An 18,307-nucleotide genomic window follows, 5' to 3' on the forward strand; every position below is an offset into this window, starting at 1 on the left:
GCTGTTTATTTGCCCTAAAGTATTAAAAAAGTGATGTACTATACTGAAAAGAAAAAATTAATTAAGATGTCTCAGAATCTGGAATAAAAGGAATATTTCATTGGCAATATAACTACCTCAGCATGGAATTCTTGGAACATTAAAGAATGCCAACTTGTATTATGCTGGTAGGTGAAGCACTTAAAACATAAATTATTTCCCCCAAAGGCAAGTCACAGAATTGAAAGTCAATATATTGTGCCAATTACTGGTAGGAAAGTGCTCATGTCCTCCACCTTACAGTGAGTATTTATGCAAGGAAATCCTGAGCAACAATTTGGTAGTAATCCACAGAAGTTTTCAAAAAGATTGAAAAGTGCTCTCTCACACTAGTAATAACATTGCATTAGTCAAAACTTAGATGCACTGGAGTGGGTGCAGAGGAGATTCACTAGGATGTTGCCTGGGATGAAACATTTAAGTTATGAAGAGAGGTTGGATAGACTTGGGTTGTTTTCATTGGAGCAGAGAAGTCTGAAGGGCGACCTGATTGAGGTGTACAAGATTATGAGGAGCATGGACAGGGTGGATAGGCAGCAGCTGTTCCCCTTATTTGAAGGGTCAGTCACAAGGGGGCATAAGTTCAAAGTGAGGGGCAGGAGGTTTAGAGGGGATGTGAGGAAAAACTTTTTTACCCAGAGGGTGGTGACGGTCTGGAATGCACTGCCTGGGAGGGTGGTGGAGGCGGGTTGCCTCACATCCTTTAAAAAGTACCTGGATGAGCACTTGGCACGTGATAACATTCAAGGCTATGGGCCAAGTGGTGGTAAATGGGATTAGGTAGGTAGGTCAAGTGTTTCGCACGTGTCGGTGTAGACTCGATGGGCCAAAGGGCCTCTTCTGCACTGTGATTCTGTGATTCAAATCTGCACCCTGCCCTCGTAACCAGTGGAGTTACGTGACAGGCACACCAAGGAGATGGGCTTTGGGACAAAAACAAAATACAGCAGATGTTGGAAATATGAAATAAAAACAGAAAATGCTAGAAATTACTCAGGTTAGGCAACATCTACAAAGGGAGAAAGAGTTCATGTTTCAGGTCTATGATCTTTGATTCCAGCTTTACGAAAGGTCATTAGACATGAAATGTTAACTCTTTGTTCTCTCCACAGATGCTACAAGATGGCACAGGTATTGGAACTGAAGATATACAAAATATAAAAGATGACTTGTTTGAATGACTGTTCAACATTAACCAGTGGAAATGTATATTTTCTTATAATTTTCTGCCCCAGGTGTTATGATTCTTTGCTGGGTATAATTCCAAATTACCATTAAAGAGTAAAGTATACTGGAGCCCAATACTGCCCATGAAACACCCATTTCCAACAGAATTCACTGGATTGTGACCAAGAATCCAACTGTATGCCCAATCACAATTCTGAATGAGATCAGCTAACTCAGCACAGGCAAGGTTTGAACTTGGGACTTTCTTGGATGGGTGGTTGAGCTATTGTCCGAAGCCCAGAGACAAAGTAACAAACTGTCACTTAAATCAGGCATGCTGTGCTCCCCAAAACCAGAGTTACAGTTTCTCAAATACACACAGGAGAAACGAGCCAGATATTATTTGAATGAGGAAAGCTATAGATGAGTTACACTGTCACTTGTTGCTTCTTGTCAGCAATTTTAGGCCCCAAATGCCCACCTTTCATCAGCAATATTAGTATAGGATATTCATTTAATAAAAGCTCTAGCAGTTTAATTATTCACTGGGGAATTTACTTGCCAGGACAAGCAAAATTGTAGAACGTGTTAAAGAAAATTTCAGTAGGATGCAGTGCTGATTCAGCTAACTACAGAGACATGGCTTTAGATCGGCTGAATCCGTTACAGTGCTAATAGATGAGAGAACTAATTAGAAAACCTAAAATAGTCAGCAGTAAGCAAGATAATACCTTATATTTGATGTTTCAAAGGAAAATCAGGGAGCAAGGCTGCAGAGAATGTGACTGCAATTTCCAATTTACAGTTGTGATGATACTTCAAAAGTACTTCATTGGCTGTGAAAATGCTTTAGAATGGCCTGTGGTCATGAAAGGCACTGTGTATTGCAAATCTTCTTTTATTAAGTGTCTTACAGAATTATAGACATGTTTTGTAATTATTGAAATTGTAAATGTGCAGCTGTGCCTTAAGCAAGTTTTCAAATTAAGTTTTGTCAATCTTAGAGGGGCTGCAAAAACCACCAGATTTTTGCAGCTGAGCATATTTAATACCATGATCCATCGAGATATCTATTCCATATTTCCTGTCTTTGTTGATTTTTATTTCTCACTTATTACTAATTAAGATATGTTTTTCTGCAGACTGCAATCCAAAGGTGAACTGTCTTTCAGAAGTAGTTATATAGGTTTCCAGAACTGTCAATAAGAATGCATGTGTGAAGTAAGAGCAAGTGAACCCCACTAAAAAATTCCTAAACTATGCCAAAATACTATTCATTTGAAATGCAGTGAGTCAAGGTCAAAGTGGTGTACAAGACATAAATACTACTTCCTTTCCCTTTTACCACTAAGGTTCCCTACATACTGTCCCACTACTTTCACTGACCTATGGAATAAACCCTGCCCAAAGCTATTTACAATTACACACTTTAATCCCTCACCTTTGATTCACTACTCTCCAGGACACCTCTACAGATGTAGATTCATCTCTGACCTCAATCTTTGTTCCTTTGTTGACAGTAAAGCTATCATTGTTTCACACGGCATTCGCCTGACACAGCTCCATCTTAATTCCTTCAAATAGGAGGGTAGGTAAACACAAGCAGACCTGGTGCACCGCTGGCCTAGTTTGCCGTCACAAGCTAGTGACGGTGGGACAAAAACAAAATACAGCAGATGTTGGAAATATTAAATAAAAACAGAAAATGCTGGAAATACTCAGGTCAGGCAACATCTGCGGAAAGAGAAAGAGTTCGTTAACAAATTAAACTGAGCTCTCAATGGGTTTAATTTCCATGATGGAAGGACTAAAAGAGGTCAAGATAAGATTCAGACAGTTTCTGAACAGCTATGCTTCACCTTAAGAGGTTAGCCTGGACATTTTACTGCTCATTCATGCGTATTCTGGTTGAGACGATGTGAGCCACATGAATTCAGCAGGGGGAATTTGCCAGGATAGTCTGGTGAAATTGCACTTCCAGAAGATCAGGATTAAAAAAAAGCAGGAATGCCCATGTTCAGGGTTAGTCATGTTTCTAAAACATAAAACACTATAGTATCAGAAACAAAGGCTGAAAGTTTAGATGCAAAACAGCAGTTATAAGTTACCTTAATTTAAGTCAAGCAAATAATGTGAACTGTCAACACTTAAGTGAAGAATTCAGATTAGGCTGTGCTGTGTTCTAGTTTTTGGCTGTATGCAAAGTGAACCACAACTGGGAAGCCTACAACCATATACTGTTAACAAACCTTGAAATGAGAAAAATTTACTGAACTTATCACATCCACTTACTCCATGCATGACTATCTCAACTGGGAGATCTTACCCCTCTCCTATCCTCTCTCTTGCCTGCTCAAGGACTTAATTTTGATGTTCAATATCCATTTGAATTAAATTTAATGTTCTTAGATCTAATAATACCTCTCTCAACAGGCATTGATCCAGTTCATTCAAAAAATAGTTTCAACCCAGAGTTAACTATTCATTCTGGTACCTTGTTCCACTATCTAGGTTAAAAACAAGTGTCTGAGCAAATGAGCCTCTCACCATTTTTGAGAGTTCATCTACCCTTCAGTTGGATTATAAATTCAAGACAGAAACAAGGCAGCAAGCTCCCATGCCAATAAGATGACCATTTTTTGATCATGGGAATATCGGTCAGAACGCCAAAATTCTCTATTCTTCATCAAAGATGTTCATGGGATTTTTTTTATCCACTAGAACTGGCATACAGGGGCTTGGTTAAACAATAGACAGCCTACCAAAAATGTTGTAAGAGAGTCAGCCTGGACTGTGTGCTGCTATGCTCTATTTTTCTATCTTACCTTTCACTTCTCTGTTTCCTATAGTTTCTTAAATTAAGATCTAGTCAGGAATTTGTCATTCTTACTTTTTCACTTCATACTGTCTCGAGGTCAGTTGAGAATTACATTTGTTTAGTCTGCACTTAATAGGCCTTGGTATACATTTATCAGTTAGAAACCAAGGGAATCCCAAAACCCAGAGTATGAAAAGCTGGCATGATTAAAAACGCGCGCAACGCTTCTTTTTTAGCTGCTTAAGATGACAAGACCGATCTTTAATTTCATGAGAATATAAATTTGTCAAGCATTTGTGAAAATTAGAAACTAATGCCAAATTATTTCTCTGCAATCTTCATTCTTCCGATTGGAATTGAATATGGAATTAACTAGAATGGCCTTATGGAAATCAACAAAATCTTTTACTAGTGTTTCACAAAATCTAAACCTCATCTTCAGCATAATATTTTGTCACTTAAAATCCTACCGAAAAGCAGCTTTAAAGAATGTACATAGCCCCATTTCTCTACCTACACTTAAAAATAAAAGCCCAATTTAATTAAGGAAATTTATTACATTTCATAACCTAACTAAAATACAGTAATATTTCACAAAATAACTTCTTATAGCCATAGCATACTCAGGTCTAGAAGTTCTTTTGTTTAAATTACATTTCATGGACTATGTCCATACCTTAATCTTGCTTAGTACTTCTGCATTACAACCATATATATATATACACAATTTTGACAATTGCAGGCTTAACCATGAACAAAACACAGTCATTGCTATTTTCAAAAGCATAGAATATATTTCATAGAAAAATTACATAGCTGCATTTGGGTAAAGTGTTACACAATCTGCACCCAAATTTGCTGCATCTGTTGCATTTTTGTGTGAGACAGTGCAATGTATGAAGGGAACACCTCAAAGTGTATTCCCCTACCAGCTGGCTGCTGGATACCATACAGCACTTCCATTTTTGGCATGGACAGAATCAGTGCTTCCCCTATTGCAGATCCATCTGGAACGTCCAATGCGCAGCCAAGTTTGCAGGCAGAAAATCAAAAGTTGTAGTTCTGATGTTTAAGCAAGGGCTAATGTCTCTCAAAATTTGCTTTCAATGTAAACTCTGCAGATTCCAGAGTAGCAAGAACTGAAACGCCCAGAACTGTTTCTGTGCAACAAACTCCATGTCAGGACTGGCTCAGGGGATGACTGTTACATAATCTTTCCAGCTGTGGCATTGGTTCCTGTAATATTCTATCACTGTGACTGAGATACAAACATAAATGTCACATCTACATAAGACTTAGCTATCTTTTTTAAAGACAAGAAAATGCATTTGAACATTTCACTTATCATTTCAGAAATGTTCAGCAACTGTCCTTTTTTTAAAAACAAAAACACAACACAACATGCAGCAACAGCACCAGTATTCCATTCCACAACATGGTACAACATGGGTTTGTACCATTGATTCACCACATTTTTTGCCAGGGTAAATTGGGCATCTTACTTGGAAGTTGCACCGTCACAAAAGATTTTCCTAACCAACTGAGATATCATGCAAATAGTTTCTATTGTCCTGATTGGGCAACACACACTTACCTGTTATGAATGAGAGATGTTTTGAACTGTCTCTTTAATTCAAGGTAAAAATGTAGTGAAGAGGGTGATGCAATATGCTATGATTCTGCCTGACAACAAGCCTATTTGGCTTTGTTATCATGGAGACCTGGGGCCCAGGTTGAGACTTAGTGAGAGCAAGGTGCAAAATGTTCACACCTGAAAATAAAGGCAGGAGCAGTTAGACTGACTGTGGGGAGAGTGAGCAGTCTCAGAGACAAAAGGCTGCAGCTGTTATACGCTCAGCAGACAGAAGGCTGCCCGTCCTCTGTAAGCCTACAGGTAGAATGCAGGAGGTTGGACAGTCTCTGGTCAAAGAGACAATTCCATGACATTCTAAAAACTCTGGAAGATATGCCCTGATGAGGCAAGGTGGAGAAATCACCAGAATGTACCTTATTGTGAATTCTCCAAAAACTGAACCAAGTGCCTTTCAACAGTCATTCAAATGTTATGACTCAGTAAAGTGGGGAGACTTGAACCCGTTGGAAGATGGGAGTAGCTTTAGATTGCTTCCTGAAAATAATGTAATCCTGTGGAGGGCACGCTGTAAAGTATATACATGTGCCGTGGGGTTATCAGTCATGTTAAGATGTTAATAAGAGTTATTGTTTCTGTAGAGAATTAGTTGCCCAAGTAATGTTTAGTTGCTGTTGATTTTAGCTTGTTAGTTACAGTAAAAGTTTTAAAACTTAATGGAATTGCACAACAAGATTTCACACAATTCAATTCCCAGTGACCAATCTTTTTAAAAGTTATCGGTCTTTATGGGGATTGTAACACCTCTCAAACAGGCATATTACCTATACCCAAAGGTGGTGTTTAGGTTGGCAAGAGCTAAAGCTCACACATTGTCGCTTTGCCTTCCCCACACTTCCAACTAGCTCAATATGCTTAAAATACTCTATTTAGTTGGCTAAAGCTGCTCAGCTTACCAATGCATAGTCTTGGTAAACTTCTATATATCCAGCTAGCTCTTCCTATCCATTATAAATCACTGGCATGCAAAGTTATCTGGAGCTGAGTGAAAAGAAAACAGCCTCAATGACAGATGCATTTAAGAATATAGGTCATGTGTTTCTTTGCAGAAAAGTAAACTCAGTCTGCATTCACACACTTCTATTTAGAATACAGCACATGCACATCTTAAGACTAGTCTCTAAACCAACCTCTTTGCTAGAAAGAAAGGACTGCGATATGGGACACTGAGGAGAAAAATGCAACTGTTTTGCCATATTACGAAGAGCTGGGAAATTTAAGTTAAAATAAATTTACAGAAATTTTGCTATCAACTTTTCTCCATCAATTTTATCTTTTTTTCCTGTTCTCCTCCCAAACATAGTATTCATGATGGAGTAAGGCTCCACTGGTAACGACAGCCACCAAAGTGAGCTTTAGGTTACTTGACCAAGGCAGGCATCATATTCTGGGCTGAGTCAGCATTTACTCAATATCTGCATATTTACACTATTCAGCAGGGGTTAACGGATCAGGAATTGCTCTTCCCTAATCTCAAGACAAGGCCAACTGCAGTGTTCCACCACTCTGTAGATCAGCAAACAACAGAAGTCAAAACTGAACAGCCTGGTTTATAGTTCAGCACCATCCCAGTTACTTACACAATAAATATCTTAACATTGAACAACAAACTTTAATTATATTTCCAGGTTAGCAAAGAGTACATCATAAATTACATTCATATGGTACAAGATTGGTCTAATTTACAGGTGACTTGTGGAAACACTGCAGTTCAAAGTTTAAGTGCTTTATAATTAGGCTTCATCTTAACCATGCAATGATCAAATCACAATGTTATGTTTTGTTACCATACTTCCTGAGAGAACAAAAAGAGGATAAATCTAATATTGTCCAGTTAGATTTTATAAGTCAATGCTTTATTCTATCCAATGTGTATCAGAGATTGTGGTATGAAATATGCTAACTATTGAAACAGAAACTTTAATCTTTAGAAGCTTAAAATAGAGATGAATATTTATTTCACAGGGATTATCTGTATTAAGTGTACTTCTCCACATCATACCTGTTAAACGTGTTCTCACTAGCAATGTACTTATCCAGTCGGCCCAACGGTGTTAGCATCTCGTCTTGAGAAACAAAATCCAAGGCTGAAGGTATAATAAGGACATCAGACTCTGAGCTGTAGTCATCCACACCAACTGGCAGAGACATCAGAAATGTTAATTGTAATTGCAACCTGTTGAACTATAAATCTGAACGTCTCCTTATACACAGTGCTGATATAACAGGAAATCGATGTACTGTATTATAGTCACAAATCTCCAGCCTATTTAGAGCAGAAACAGAAAATAAAGGAGCTATGGGGTGTAAAACAGCATTTGCTACCATCACCATGTCACTTTGATAAACACTGCAAGTGAGCTGGTTGAAATACATCTTTGATGTACTGAGGGCTTCATCAAACCTCTGAGTGATATTCAAGAGTCTTTCTTCCAAACATTCCACTGCAAACACACAACTCGCACATTATAAGTGAAGCCAAATTGCTATTGTGTTCATTTAGTCTCAAAGTGACCTCAGGTGGAAAGAGCTAACCAAAAGGACTTTATTTGAACATATTAGTCACTTTCCTAAAGTTTCTTGACAATTTTTTTGTAGTTTGGTAAGTGTCAGAATTAGACAAGTGAGTTAAAAGTGAACTCAGTCAATTCTCTGGGTTCTCTACATCTGCCTGGATGATTTAGAATAATGTCAGCTCAAAGGTTCAACAAGTTTATCCAGTAACCTAATGACCCATATGGAAGGAAGGTATTATAGTCTGGGAAGAATGAGCTCTCAGCTGGCCTTGCCTGGAATGCTAAATTGACCCAATATAAGGGGAGTAAAATCAGCCACGGTTCCTTTATCTAGCTGTTACCCTATATGAACTGGAAGTACCGATGCTAGGTTACAACAGTTAAACAGCTTGCCAGTATTAATCATAAAGGTCACTTGAATAAGGACCACTTAATATGTCTTCAGTAGGACTCCTCATGCCTGGAGTCCAGGGATGTGAAATTCCAATCTGGGCCAAAATGCAAGCTGAGTTGAGGGACTGGAAAATAGAGGGAACTTACTTCTGTCAGGGATTAGGTTTCATCCTTACAAGAAATTCCAGTGGCTAGGGGAGTTGGGCAGGGCATGAGCAATTCTTCCAACCCATCCTCCCAATATTGAGGGGCATGGAGTAGTCAAGTACCACAGGAATTTCATTCCTTAAGCCTGGAGAGTTAATGAGTGTTCCAATGAGGCACATGGAAAGTCACCAACAGTCTTTCAAAGATAAATCGATTCAGAGAGGATATTATCTATGTTGCTCAAGGAGCCACTTCCTTTCACAGCTGAAGAATTTCTAAACTTCCTTTTCTCTTTGGCCCAGAAAGGGCCTCAGGTCATCTCAAGTGCAGACACTCCAGCTTTAAAGGGCGGATGCGAGTGAAGCACCCTTGCCTATCCCAGTCACTCTGGCAATGCCAGCTCCTCTGCCTTCACAAACTGAGACCAAGACTCACTCTGCCACCAGAACAAGTCAGTAGAAAATTTGGTCGCAAGAGTTTCAGGAGAAATTGGGGGGGGGGGGGGAGAGTTAGTGTTGGAGGGTGGAGTATACAGAATGAGAACATAAATGTCAAACAGTTTAATACAATTCAACATCTAATGACAAACTTTACAAATTTCTAAACTTACCACATACAGCTCTCCATATACAACAATTTGTCATAAAAATCTCACTGGCAGCAAAAATAACAGTTTCTAGGCAAACTGGAGCAAAAATAAAAATCACTCATCACAAATGCCCCAAGTACATATTTGTAGAATATCTGACCACACTGTAGGGCATATATATTTCTAATTATTCCATGCCTGTCATATGTAACCTTCAATTAGGGAGCTGCTCTGTTGACAATTTACACATGCATCTGTGACCAACTCCACAGAGCAATGAGCAATCGGGACCAGCCTCAATAATGCTCCCGATGGACTATAATCAGTGTCAGCTGGATACCTAATAGTATTCAACTGGTGCTCCTGCTCTTAATTCAGGCATTTCATTGCTCATGACCTAAGAGAGAAAACAGCACAGGAGGAGGCCTGGTAACAGACCTCCAATTTGACCTCTTAGCCATGGAACTCATGGAGCCTTCAGAGAGGGAAAAAAACAAATTTAGGGCACCATCCAAGGCTACAATCTTAGAAATAACACTTTGAAATGAACACAAAACGTTGACAAATGCAGCCCTACTTCTGCCTTCACATTCTGAAGCTGTAGCAAACAATTTCAATGCTGTAGATTTTGAGTCTGAATTTACAACACCCTAAAATTGTTAATTTTAAAAAAACTTGTTCATGGGGTGTGGGTGTCGTTGGCTCGGCCAGCATTTATTGCCCAGCCCTAAAAATGCCGTCTGAACAAGGGCAATTTAGAGTCAGCCACATTGCTGTGGTTCTGGAGGACATTAGTGAACCAGGTTCTTACAACAATCGACAATGGTTACATGGTCATCATTAGACTTTTTAATTTTAGATTTTTAAAAAAAATTGAATTCAAATTTTACCCCCTGCCATGGTGAAATGGAGAGATTACACTGAGTCTTCTAGAATACCAGTCCAGTAACAATATCATTATGCCACCCCACCTCTCCCTAAATGACAAGTAAGAAAGTTATGACAGAATTAACATGAACTGCCAGATTTAAGGGCTAATATTGTAATGTCAAGGCCTGGAGAGGATCCTCATCTGTTGGAAATGTGGGTGAACCACTGCCATTTAAATCCCCAAAGAGCTTCAATAGATTAGACAAATATTACATAACTTTTATAAAAACATGCCATCTATATCCCCGATTATGGATCCCAGCAATTTTCACACTGACATGAAATTCATTGACCTGTAGTTACTTCATTTGTTCTTTACTCTGTTTTTTTGGAATAGTGTGTATTTACTAGTATAGGTATTATCCCGCGAAGCTGGGACATGACCACAACTTGTATTTACTTAATATCTTCAATGTTAGAAAAAAACGAAATGTTTCACAAGAACATAATGTGACAAACCTGACACTGAGCCTTGGAACTAAAGACTTTCAATTTTCTCACTTAAATCCTTCAATATCCTTCATTTATTTTCCCCATTCATGGGATATCGTGTCAATGGCAAGTCCTAGTCCAAACTAACTTGGCGAAACTGGGGGTGAGCCATCTTCTTGACCACTAAGTGCCTTGCCTGGCTATTTTGGAGAGCAGTCAAGCACATGCAGGCCAAACCAGGCAAGGATGACAATTTTCTTCCATAAACAGATATCAGTGAACCAGATTGTTATAAAAACCAATCTGGTGGTTACATGGTCATCATTACTGATATTAACTTTTTTTTCCAGAGTTATTTAAATGCCATGGGTGGAATTTGAACTCCAGGTTATCTTGGCCTCTGGATTACTTGTATTACTATGCTATCATTCTTGATATATGTTTATTCCTTACATCGATGTTCTTATACCCGTACTAAAATATGTGAGCCCTTCCCTTCTCTCACCTTCCAAAAACTTCAGCATTGCAACCTCTTTTTTCACCATATACTTATTGTCTACTACTCTCACACAATGCTTATAAAAGGCCACCTTATGTACCATTCTTTCTTGATTTACTAGTCCAATAATTAACACACAAATCACTAATGCCAAGATACACTCATGCTTTTCTTAGCCAAGACTGCTGCTGCTTTAGAAAGCTGTCTTGAATGCACTCAATAAAGCTAGATTGTGTCACGTCAAAAGTTGAATATCAGAAACCTTCCACCATGATCATTTAAAGCTGTTTTAAGTGAGCTCTATCTCATCATCTTTTCTTTGCAGCTTCAAGTTTGGTTAAAAATGCAGCTTTACTTCAAGCAGTGCATTTACTAACCTCCCATTCCTGTGAGGTGTTCACATATTACCTAAACAGTGATATATTTGCAAGTTGCATGGGTACATTTCTATTAGCATGTGACATCCTCTGGTTTTTCACTCAGTTGACTACAAAAGCTTCAAGTGTTAGCATGTTGTTTAAATGTGGATGAGACAGGGGTGGATATCATAGTTTAGTCTGATCCTGTATTAACTCATGCACTTGCAAAAGGAATTTCTGGATGGTAGATTAGGAACCCTGGTTTACTGTTTTCCTCATTAATCCAAAGGCACTTCAGCTAACTGTAGTCCCAACTTTTTTTTGTAATTATTCGTTCATAGGATGTGGGTGTCGCTGGCCAGGCCAGCATTTATTATCCATCCTTAGTTGCCCTAGTTCAGAGGACATTTAAGAGTCAACCACATTGCTGTGAGTCTGGAGTCACATGTAAGCCAGACCAGGTAAGGACAGCAGATTTTCTTCCCTAAATGACATTAGTGAACCAGATGGGAGATGAGACATTTCCCCTCTGACCAACTCAGCCTATGCCAAAGACTGAACTGGAGACCTTCTGGTATACACAGTTCAGACACTAAATGATAAAGCCACAAAGGTCTGAGTGCCAAGTAGATTACTTTAAAATGCTCCTCATAGTGTACATTTTCCTAGTTAGATCTATCTTGTGCTGTCCCTGCTCTTCTGAGAATAAACTGGTGGCACAATTAAAGAATTAAATGTGTAAAAAACGAATGGCATACTGACATGAAACGTAGCTAAGATAGCAGGCTTGTTAGCAGTTGCACAACTAAATTAATAAGCAATGTAGGCGCTTTCCTAAAAGCTCAGAAGGTCACAACGTGCTGAACGAACACAAGAGGGAGGAATTAAACTTTTGGGTCATTTAAAAAGGAAATGTAATTTTTAGTATGTTACTGAATAAACGAGAGAATTTTCTTTTAAACATAGCTACCTGGGGTAATTTAAATCAGATAGCACATAAGGGGGCCTCTTTCACCAATTGTGCTTAAGGCTCTTCCTTGAAAGAGCTATCCAACTAGTCTCATTCCCCTGCTTCTTTCTGCCACCACCCCGCACCCCAGTAAATATTCCAATTCCCTTTTGAAAGTTAATCTGCTTCCACAATCCTTTCAGACAGTGAATTCCAGGTCATAACTTGCAGCATTAAAAAAGACCTTCTCATCTCTGGTTCTTTTGCTATTCATCTTAAACTTTTTCTGGTTACTGACCCTCCTACCAGTGGAGAAAGTTTCTCCCTATCCTCTATCAAAACAACTCAATTTTGAAAACAACGCCTCTTAATTTTCAGGGCTCTAAGGCTCTTTAAGCCAAGCTTCTTAGACACTCTTCATAACTAAAGTCTCTCATCCCTGCCTTGCACTATGCCAGGAAATCTCCTCTGCACCTGAAGGCCTGACATTCTTTCTAACGGGCAGCGTCCAGAATTGGATACAATGCTCCAGCCGACTATTAACCAGTGATTTATAAAGGTTTAACATAGTTTCTTTGCTTTTGTACTTTGCCTCTTTTTATAAAGCCAAGATCCCCAAGTTCTTACTTTTCTTTAAAAAAAGGCTTTATCAAATTGTTCCGTCACCTTCAAAAAGGAACATAGAAAGGAACAGGAGTGGTGCAATTTGCTCCTTGAGCTGCTCTGCCAATTACATCTTGGCTGATCTGTATCTTACCTCGATCTAGCCGCTTTGCCTAGCAAGAATCTATCAATCTGAGTTTTGAAATTTTCAATTCATCTGGCCTTTTTGTGGGGACAGAATTCCAGATTTCATTACCGTGTGTGTAACAAAGTGCTTTCTAACATAACCCTTGAACAGCTGAGCTCTAACTTTAAGTTTATGCCACCCCCCTGTTCTGGGCAACCCGACCAGAAGAGTTTCCCTTCATCTAACCCTTTAATTATCTGAAACACAATAATATCACCCTTAATCTCTATACTCAAGGCAATATAAGCCTGATCTCTGCAACCTGTCCTCCTAAACTAACCCTCTTAGTGCAATATTATTCTAATAAATCTCCACTGCAACCTAAGTTAAATTTATCTTTCCTGAAGATAAAAGCAAAATACTTCAGATGCTGGAAATCTGAAATGAAAACAGAAAATGCTGGAAAAACTCAGCAGGTCTGACAGCATCTGTGGAGAGAGAAACAGAGTTAATGTTTTGAGTCTGTATGACCCTTCTTTCCTGAAGTAGTGTCCAGAACTGCATACAGTAGTCCGGATGGGGTCTAACCAGAGCTCTATACAACTGAAACAATTTACACATTTTTTTATCCCAGTCAATTTTTTAGATAAAGGCCAACATTCCAGTGGCCTTATAAGTCGTCCATACTTGTTGGTAATTCCTGTACTCGGACCCTCTAAATCTGTTCGCCCTCACTTCTTATGCTCTCATTATTTAGAAATTAATCTGATCTGGCTTTTTGGATCCACATGGCCTCTCACCTTCCCATACTGAATTCCATCTGCCACAGATTTGCCGACTTACAATCCATCAATGCCACTTTGCAACTTTCGGTTCCTAAGAACACTATTTACCGTGCATGGCATTGATATGCAGTTCTGTTTCTGCACCAAGTCAATTTTATAAATGTAGTGAAAATGCTGAATACTTGGGTGAATCCAGGGTTTTTGTTCCTGAAACTCTTTCAAATTGTGCCATTTATTTCCTATTGCCTCTCCTCATTCTTTGTTCCAAAATACATCATTTCACACTTCCCTGCATTAAATTGCATCTGCCATGTGTCTACCCATTTCACCAGTCTATCATTTTGAAGTCTGCTTATCTTAAAAATTTAAAATGCAAACTTTAAAAATTATGCCCTCATACCCAAGTTCAGATCATTATTAAAATATTTAAGAGTAATGGTTCTATAACCTTTTGGGGACACCAACATATCCTGTTGTGTGTCCACACTGCCATTGTCTCTAAATTACATAGACTTGCAAACAAAATTAAAGCCAATTTTAAGACCATTTATCAAATACCTTTAGAGAATCCAATTACACAACATGAGCTGCATCACTTTCACAACATGAGCTGCACCACTTTCATCAACTCACTCCATTATTTCAAATGGAACTCAATCACAGTTGTCAGACACAATTTGTCCTCAACAAACCCATGCTGTCATTTACTAATTCATGTTTCGCCAAATGAAAATGAATTTTGTCCCAGGTATTATCTCTCGAACTTTCTCTACCACCATCGCAGGCATGGGCTGCAGTTACTGGATTTAGCCCTTGTTCCTTTTTCTCAACAAGGATTCAAAATTTGCAATCCCCTAGCCCTTCAACATTACTCTTGTATCCTAGGAAGATGGAAAACCTGTACTGAGAGCCTCTGCTATTTCCATCCTTACTTCCGTCAGAAACCCAGGATACATTCTAGTGTGACAGGGTGGATTTTCTACTTTGTGCAGCCAAACATTTTAAAATACTCAATTTGATCTTATCCAATTTCTCTCCCCCTCCTCCTTTAATGACTTTGGTGATATTATCATATTTTACGAAAACTTAAACAACACTTGCATCTAGTATCTCAGCCATCCCCTCTGCTTGCACAAGATAATTTTAATTTGGGTCTTGAAGCAGTCCCACCCTTCCACTACCTATCCTTTTACTCTTATACCCTCTTATAGTACCGTTTTTATTCATACAACAGTCTTTGCCCCTCTTATTTAGATACAAAAATTAAGTTCTATCTTTTTGTTAGATTGCAACTCCTATTTCCAGTGCTTGCCTTCTGCAGATTTACAGATCCCCCATTCTACGTTTTCAGCTTTATGTCACTTCTTCTGGCAGTTTTCTTTCCCCCCATTTGCTATCTCAAAGCAGTTTCATTAGATTGGGCTTTTGCACCCCAAAACAGACGCTAACATCGATGAATAAGGCTGACGCATCCGACTGAGCAAAGAAAGCCAGACTATAGAAATGCACATAATGGGCGCTATAACTTTTTCGATTATCTGTCATTACTTGGAACCTAGCCCCATTATCACCCACCTATCTGTGGGATTGGCATTGCAAATTAAAACACAGCCAAAATTGAATATAGGAAGCCTATAAAATCCAAAGCATTAGCCATGGATTCCCTTTAAACTTTCTCACAAAATTCAAAGGATTTTTAAAAAATATGATTTTGCTAACAAACCATTTACTATAGAGTTATTAACTAAATCAACTCAAATATTTTAAGTTACTTACTTTAGGGCCGTATGCAGTTTGGAATGGTGATTTCCAATTATACTACAGGCAATTTAAAAACGCTACTGAATAGTGAGGGTTATTTCTTCTCTCAAATGTATAAAAAAAGTCTGCAGTGAGATGTATCAGTTATTATTTACATATCTCAACTTGAACAGATACAAATAGCTCCCATAACAAGGATGGTTGAATTGGTAATAGGAAACCAAAGTATGGGTCCTTGTGATGAAAGACCTCCATATGCTCATGTCGCTCTACTAAATTCATTTATTTCACTACTTCGTGGTCAGCATAGATGGAGGTGGCATGCAACAGAGAGATGGCGTTAATCTACAAGTCTGACAAGGTAAAACATCTGCTGTCACGGATAGCCATACATTAAGCAAAGTGCTTTTACTCTTACTGACTGTAAGTTAACCTGCCTTGTAATCTGCCAAAAGCTGCAAATAGTGACTTCAAGTGCTTGTGTGACAGCTTGCTTTAATCTGGTGCTGATGATGTAGAAACTATTCTGGAACACATAGGGGTTCAGCTGCTTCCACATCAGGAGCTACGGGTACAATTGCAGAACCATTTCCTGAAGTGATTCTGCAAGGCATATACACCACAAAAAAAATGTGATTTCCTCTTTTCTTTCCCTCAATCACCTAAAGGAGGTTAAAACCTTCCTAACAATTACACCATTGAATCCCAAATTATTGCCAACTTCCAAAGTCAATAGCTGTGAAATTATCTTAATTATTTTTTCAAATAATTTAAAAAAAAAATTGAAAAACAAATTTTCCTTAGACGTTCGATTATCTGTCCGCTTCTCTCTCCCTTTGTGAGATTTCTCAAACAAGGATCAGCAGTAAGCTACTTTAGGCTTCTATGAATGCAACTTCAAGCTGTGGTGTGCAAAACAAGACCAAGTTAACTATAGCCTCTAGTTTTCCATACTGCAAGGAAACACCTCAATGTACACTCAGCTGTTCTTTCAACAGCTTAGATGAGACCAGGAAATTCAATGCAAATTTGTAGTCCACAACTCCATGGGAAAGTACAACAAAAAGCTACTCAGTCAGTCATTGTGGAAGCATGCATGCAAAGCTTGTGTACACATTGCATCAGCCACTACCGGCACATAGATGATACCATCAGCCACTACAGGCGCATAGATGATATCAAAGTAAATTATACAAAATACATATTTTGGCAAAGTCTATCCAAGTACGTCAAACTGCACATAACTCAGACATCGTGCCTACACATAAGAAGTCTAAAGGACAGTCAAAACCTGACGCCAATTGCTCAAAAACAAACAACTGGAAAATAATACAGAATTAAGTGACTTATGCATGCAAGTAGTGCACTTTATACTTCAGATTATGTCCAACTGTACTATTTCTCATTTAACATAACATAAAAATATTTTAATATTCATTTTAAAATATTTCAATGCTTCCATTCAAAATATTATTTGCTTTTTCAGAGGGTCACAAACCATGCTGCCACAACTGCCAGAAAGCTCCAATTCGAAACAAAATGGTGCTGCCCTCAGAATTGCCTTTTCCTCCTGCATTGTTTCTGTAAAGACTGTTAAAATCTCAGTCATGCAGACCTCAAAACTCCCGGGTCTTTATTCTGTTAACAAGTCATGTCGGTAGAGCTGCTACAATTGGTCTCTCTTGGGTTAGGACAACAATTCTGACAACTTGTCAATGCCTAATTGGTATTGGGACTGATAAGTTTTGGACATCAAATGAGGGCACGTACCAGACTCAACTGTGATACAATTAAACAACCTGCTGCCACTCTCATCCAAGTTACGAATGAAAAATGGTCACTTGAACTCGGTACTAGGGGCAACCGTAAGCTCAAAATCATAACTGGATATAGAACAAAAAATGGGGGAGGGAATCAACTGGACTGCATTCGTTTGGCAACCAATTTGATGCTTTTCGTTATACATCACAACATCAATGAACTTCAACTTACTGCTGAATAAAGCTTGTGGAACGATAATACCAGGCTAACATTTGCAACTGGCGCTTTGACAGACGAACTGACAGCACGCAATTCCAGGAAACATGAGTGCCGTTGATAACCCCACTACCCCTGAATAAAACCTCTAAGGTTAGGGGGACACTCCCCTCCCTCCAAACAAAAAACAAACCCCTCTTCTTATACTTCCATTAAAAGACACACGTCTACTTTCCTTCCACATTCCCAGCTAAATTATTTCCGCTCCCACCAGAGTATAACACGCACGGACCACCTCCTGCTCCTCTTCCTTCTGTCAACTACATCCCCCACCCCTTCAAAGCGATGCCATCAAAAAAAAAATTAAAGGGAATGTTTAAGTTCTGCTCCGGCCTCTGGACCCAGCCGGCCTCCGCCACAAACTCCCGACTTGAAAAGGAACATGGAGAGAGTGGGGGGGGGGGGGGGGGGGGGGGGGGGAGAAGAGAGAGAGAGAGAGAGAGAGAAAGAGAGAGAGAAAAAAAAGAGGGAGGGGGTGAGAGTGAAGCCCGAGTGAGGGGAATAT

General features: G+C 38.9%; 1 protein-coding gene across 7 annotated transcripts in view; it reads right to left on the reverse strand.

Moving 5' to 3' along the window:
• The window catches only part of LOC121279007 (serine/threonine-protein phosphatase 4 regulatory subunit 1-like), a 72,528-nt gene that overhangs the window by 53,788 nt on the left and 433 nt on the right, over nucleotides 1-18,307 (reverse strand). For 2 of the 7 annotated variants that reach the window (XR_005943311.1, XM_041189735.1), the window contains exon 3: nucleotides 7,678-7,813. The exons of 1 other annotated variant lie outside the window; for it this stretch is intronic. Coding sequence is in view for 2 of the 6 variants with exons in the window: in XM_041189735.1 (XP_041045669.1) it covers nucleotides 7,678-7,813 (136 nt within the window). In the remaining 4 variants the exon portion in view is untranslated. Of the gene's footprint in view, nucleotides 1-2,647; nucleotides 2,849-6,571; nucleotides 6,657-7,677; nucleotides 7,814-9,341; nucleotides 9,391-18,307 lie in introns of those variants that run through there. 4 more of the 7 variants (XM_041189738.1, XM_041189736.1, XM_041189739.1 and 1 more) reach the window with 4 other exon arrangements.

Source organism: Carcharodon carcharias, chromosome 6, assembly GCF_017639515.1.
Source record: "Carcharodon carcharias isolate sCarCar2 chromosome 6, sCarCar2.pri, whole genome shotgun sequence".
In the NCBI taxonomy this organism is placed as follows: Eukaryota; Metazoa; Chordata; class Chondrichthyes; order Lamniformes; family Lamnidae; genus Carcharodon; species Carcharodon carcharias.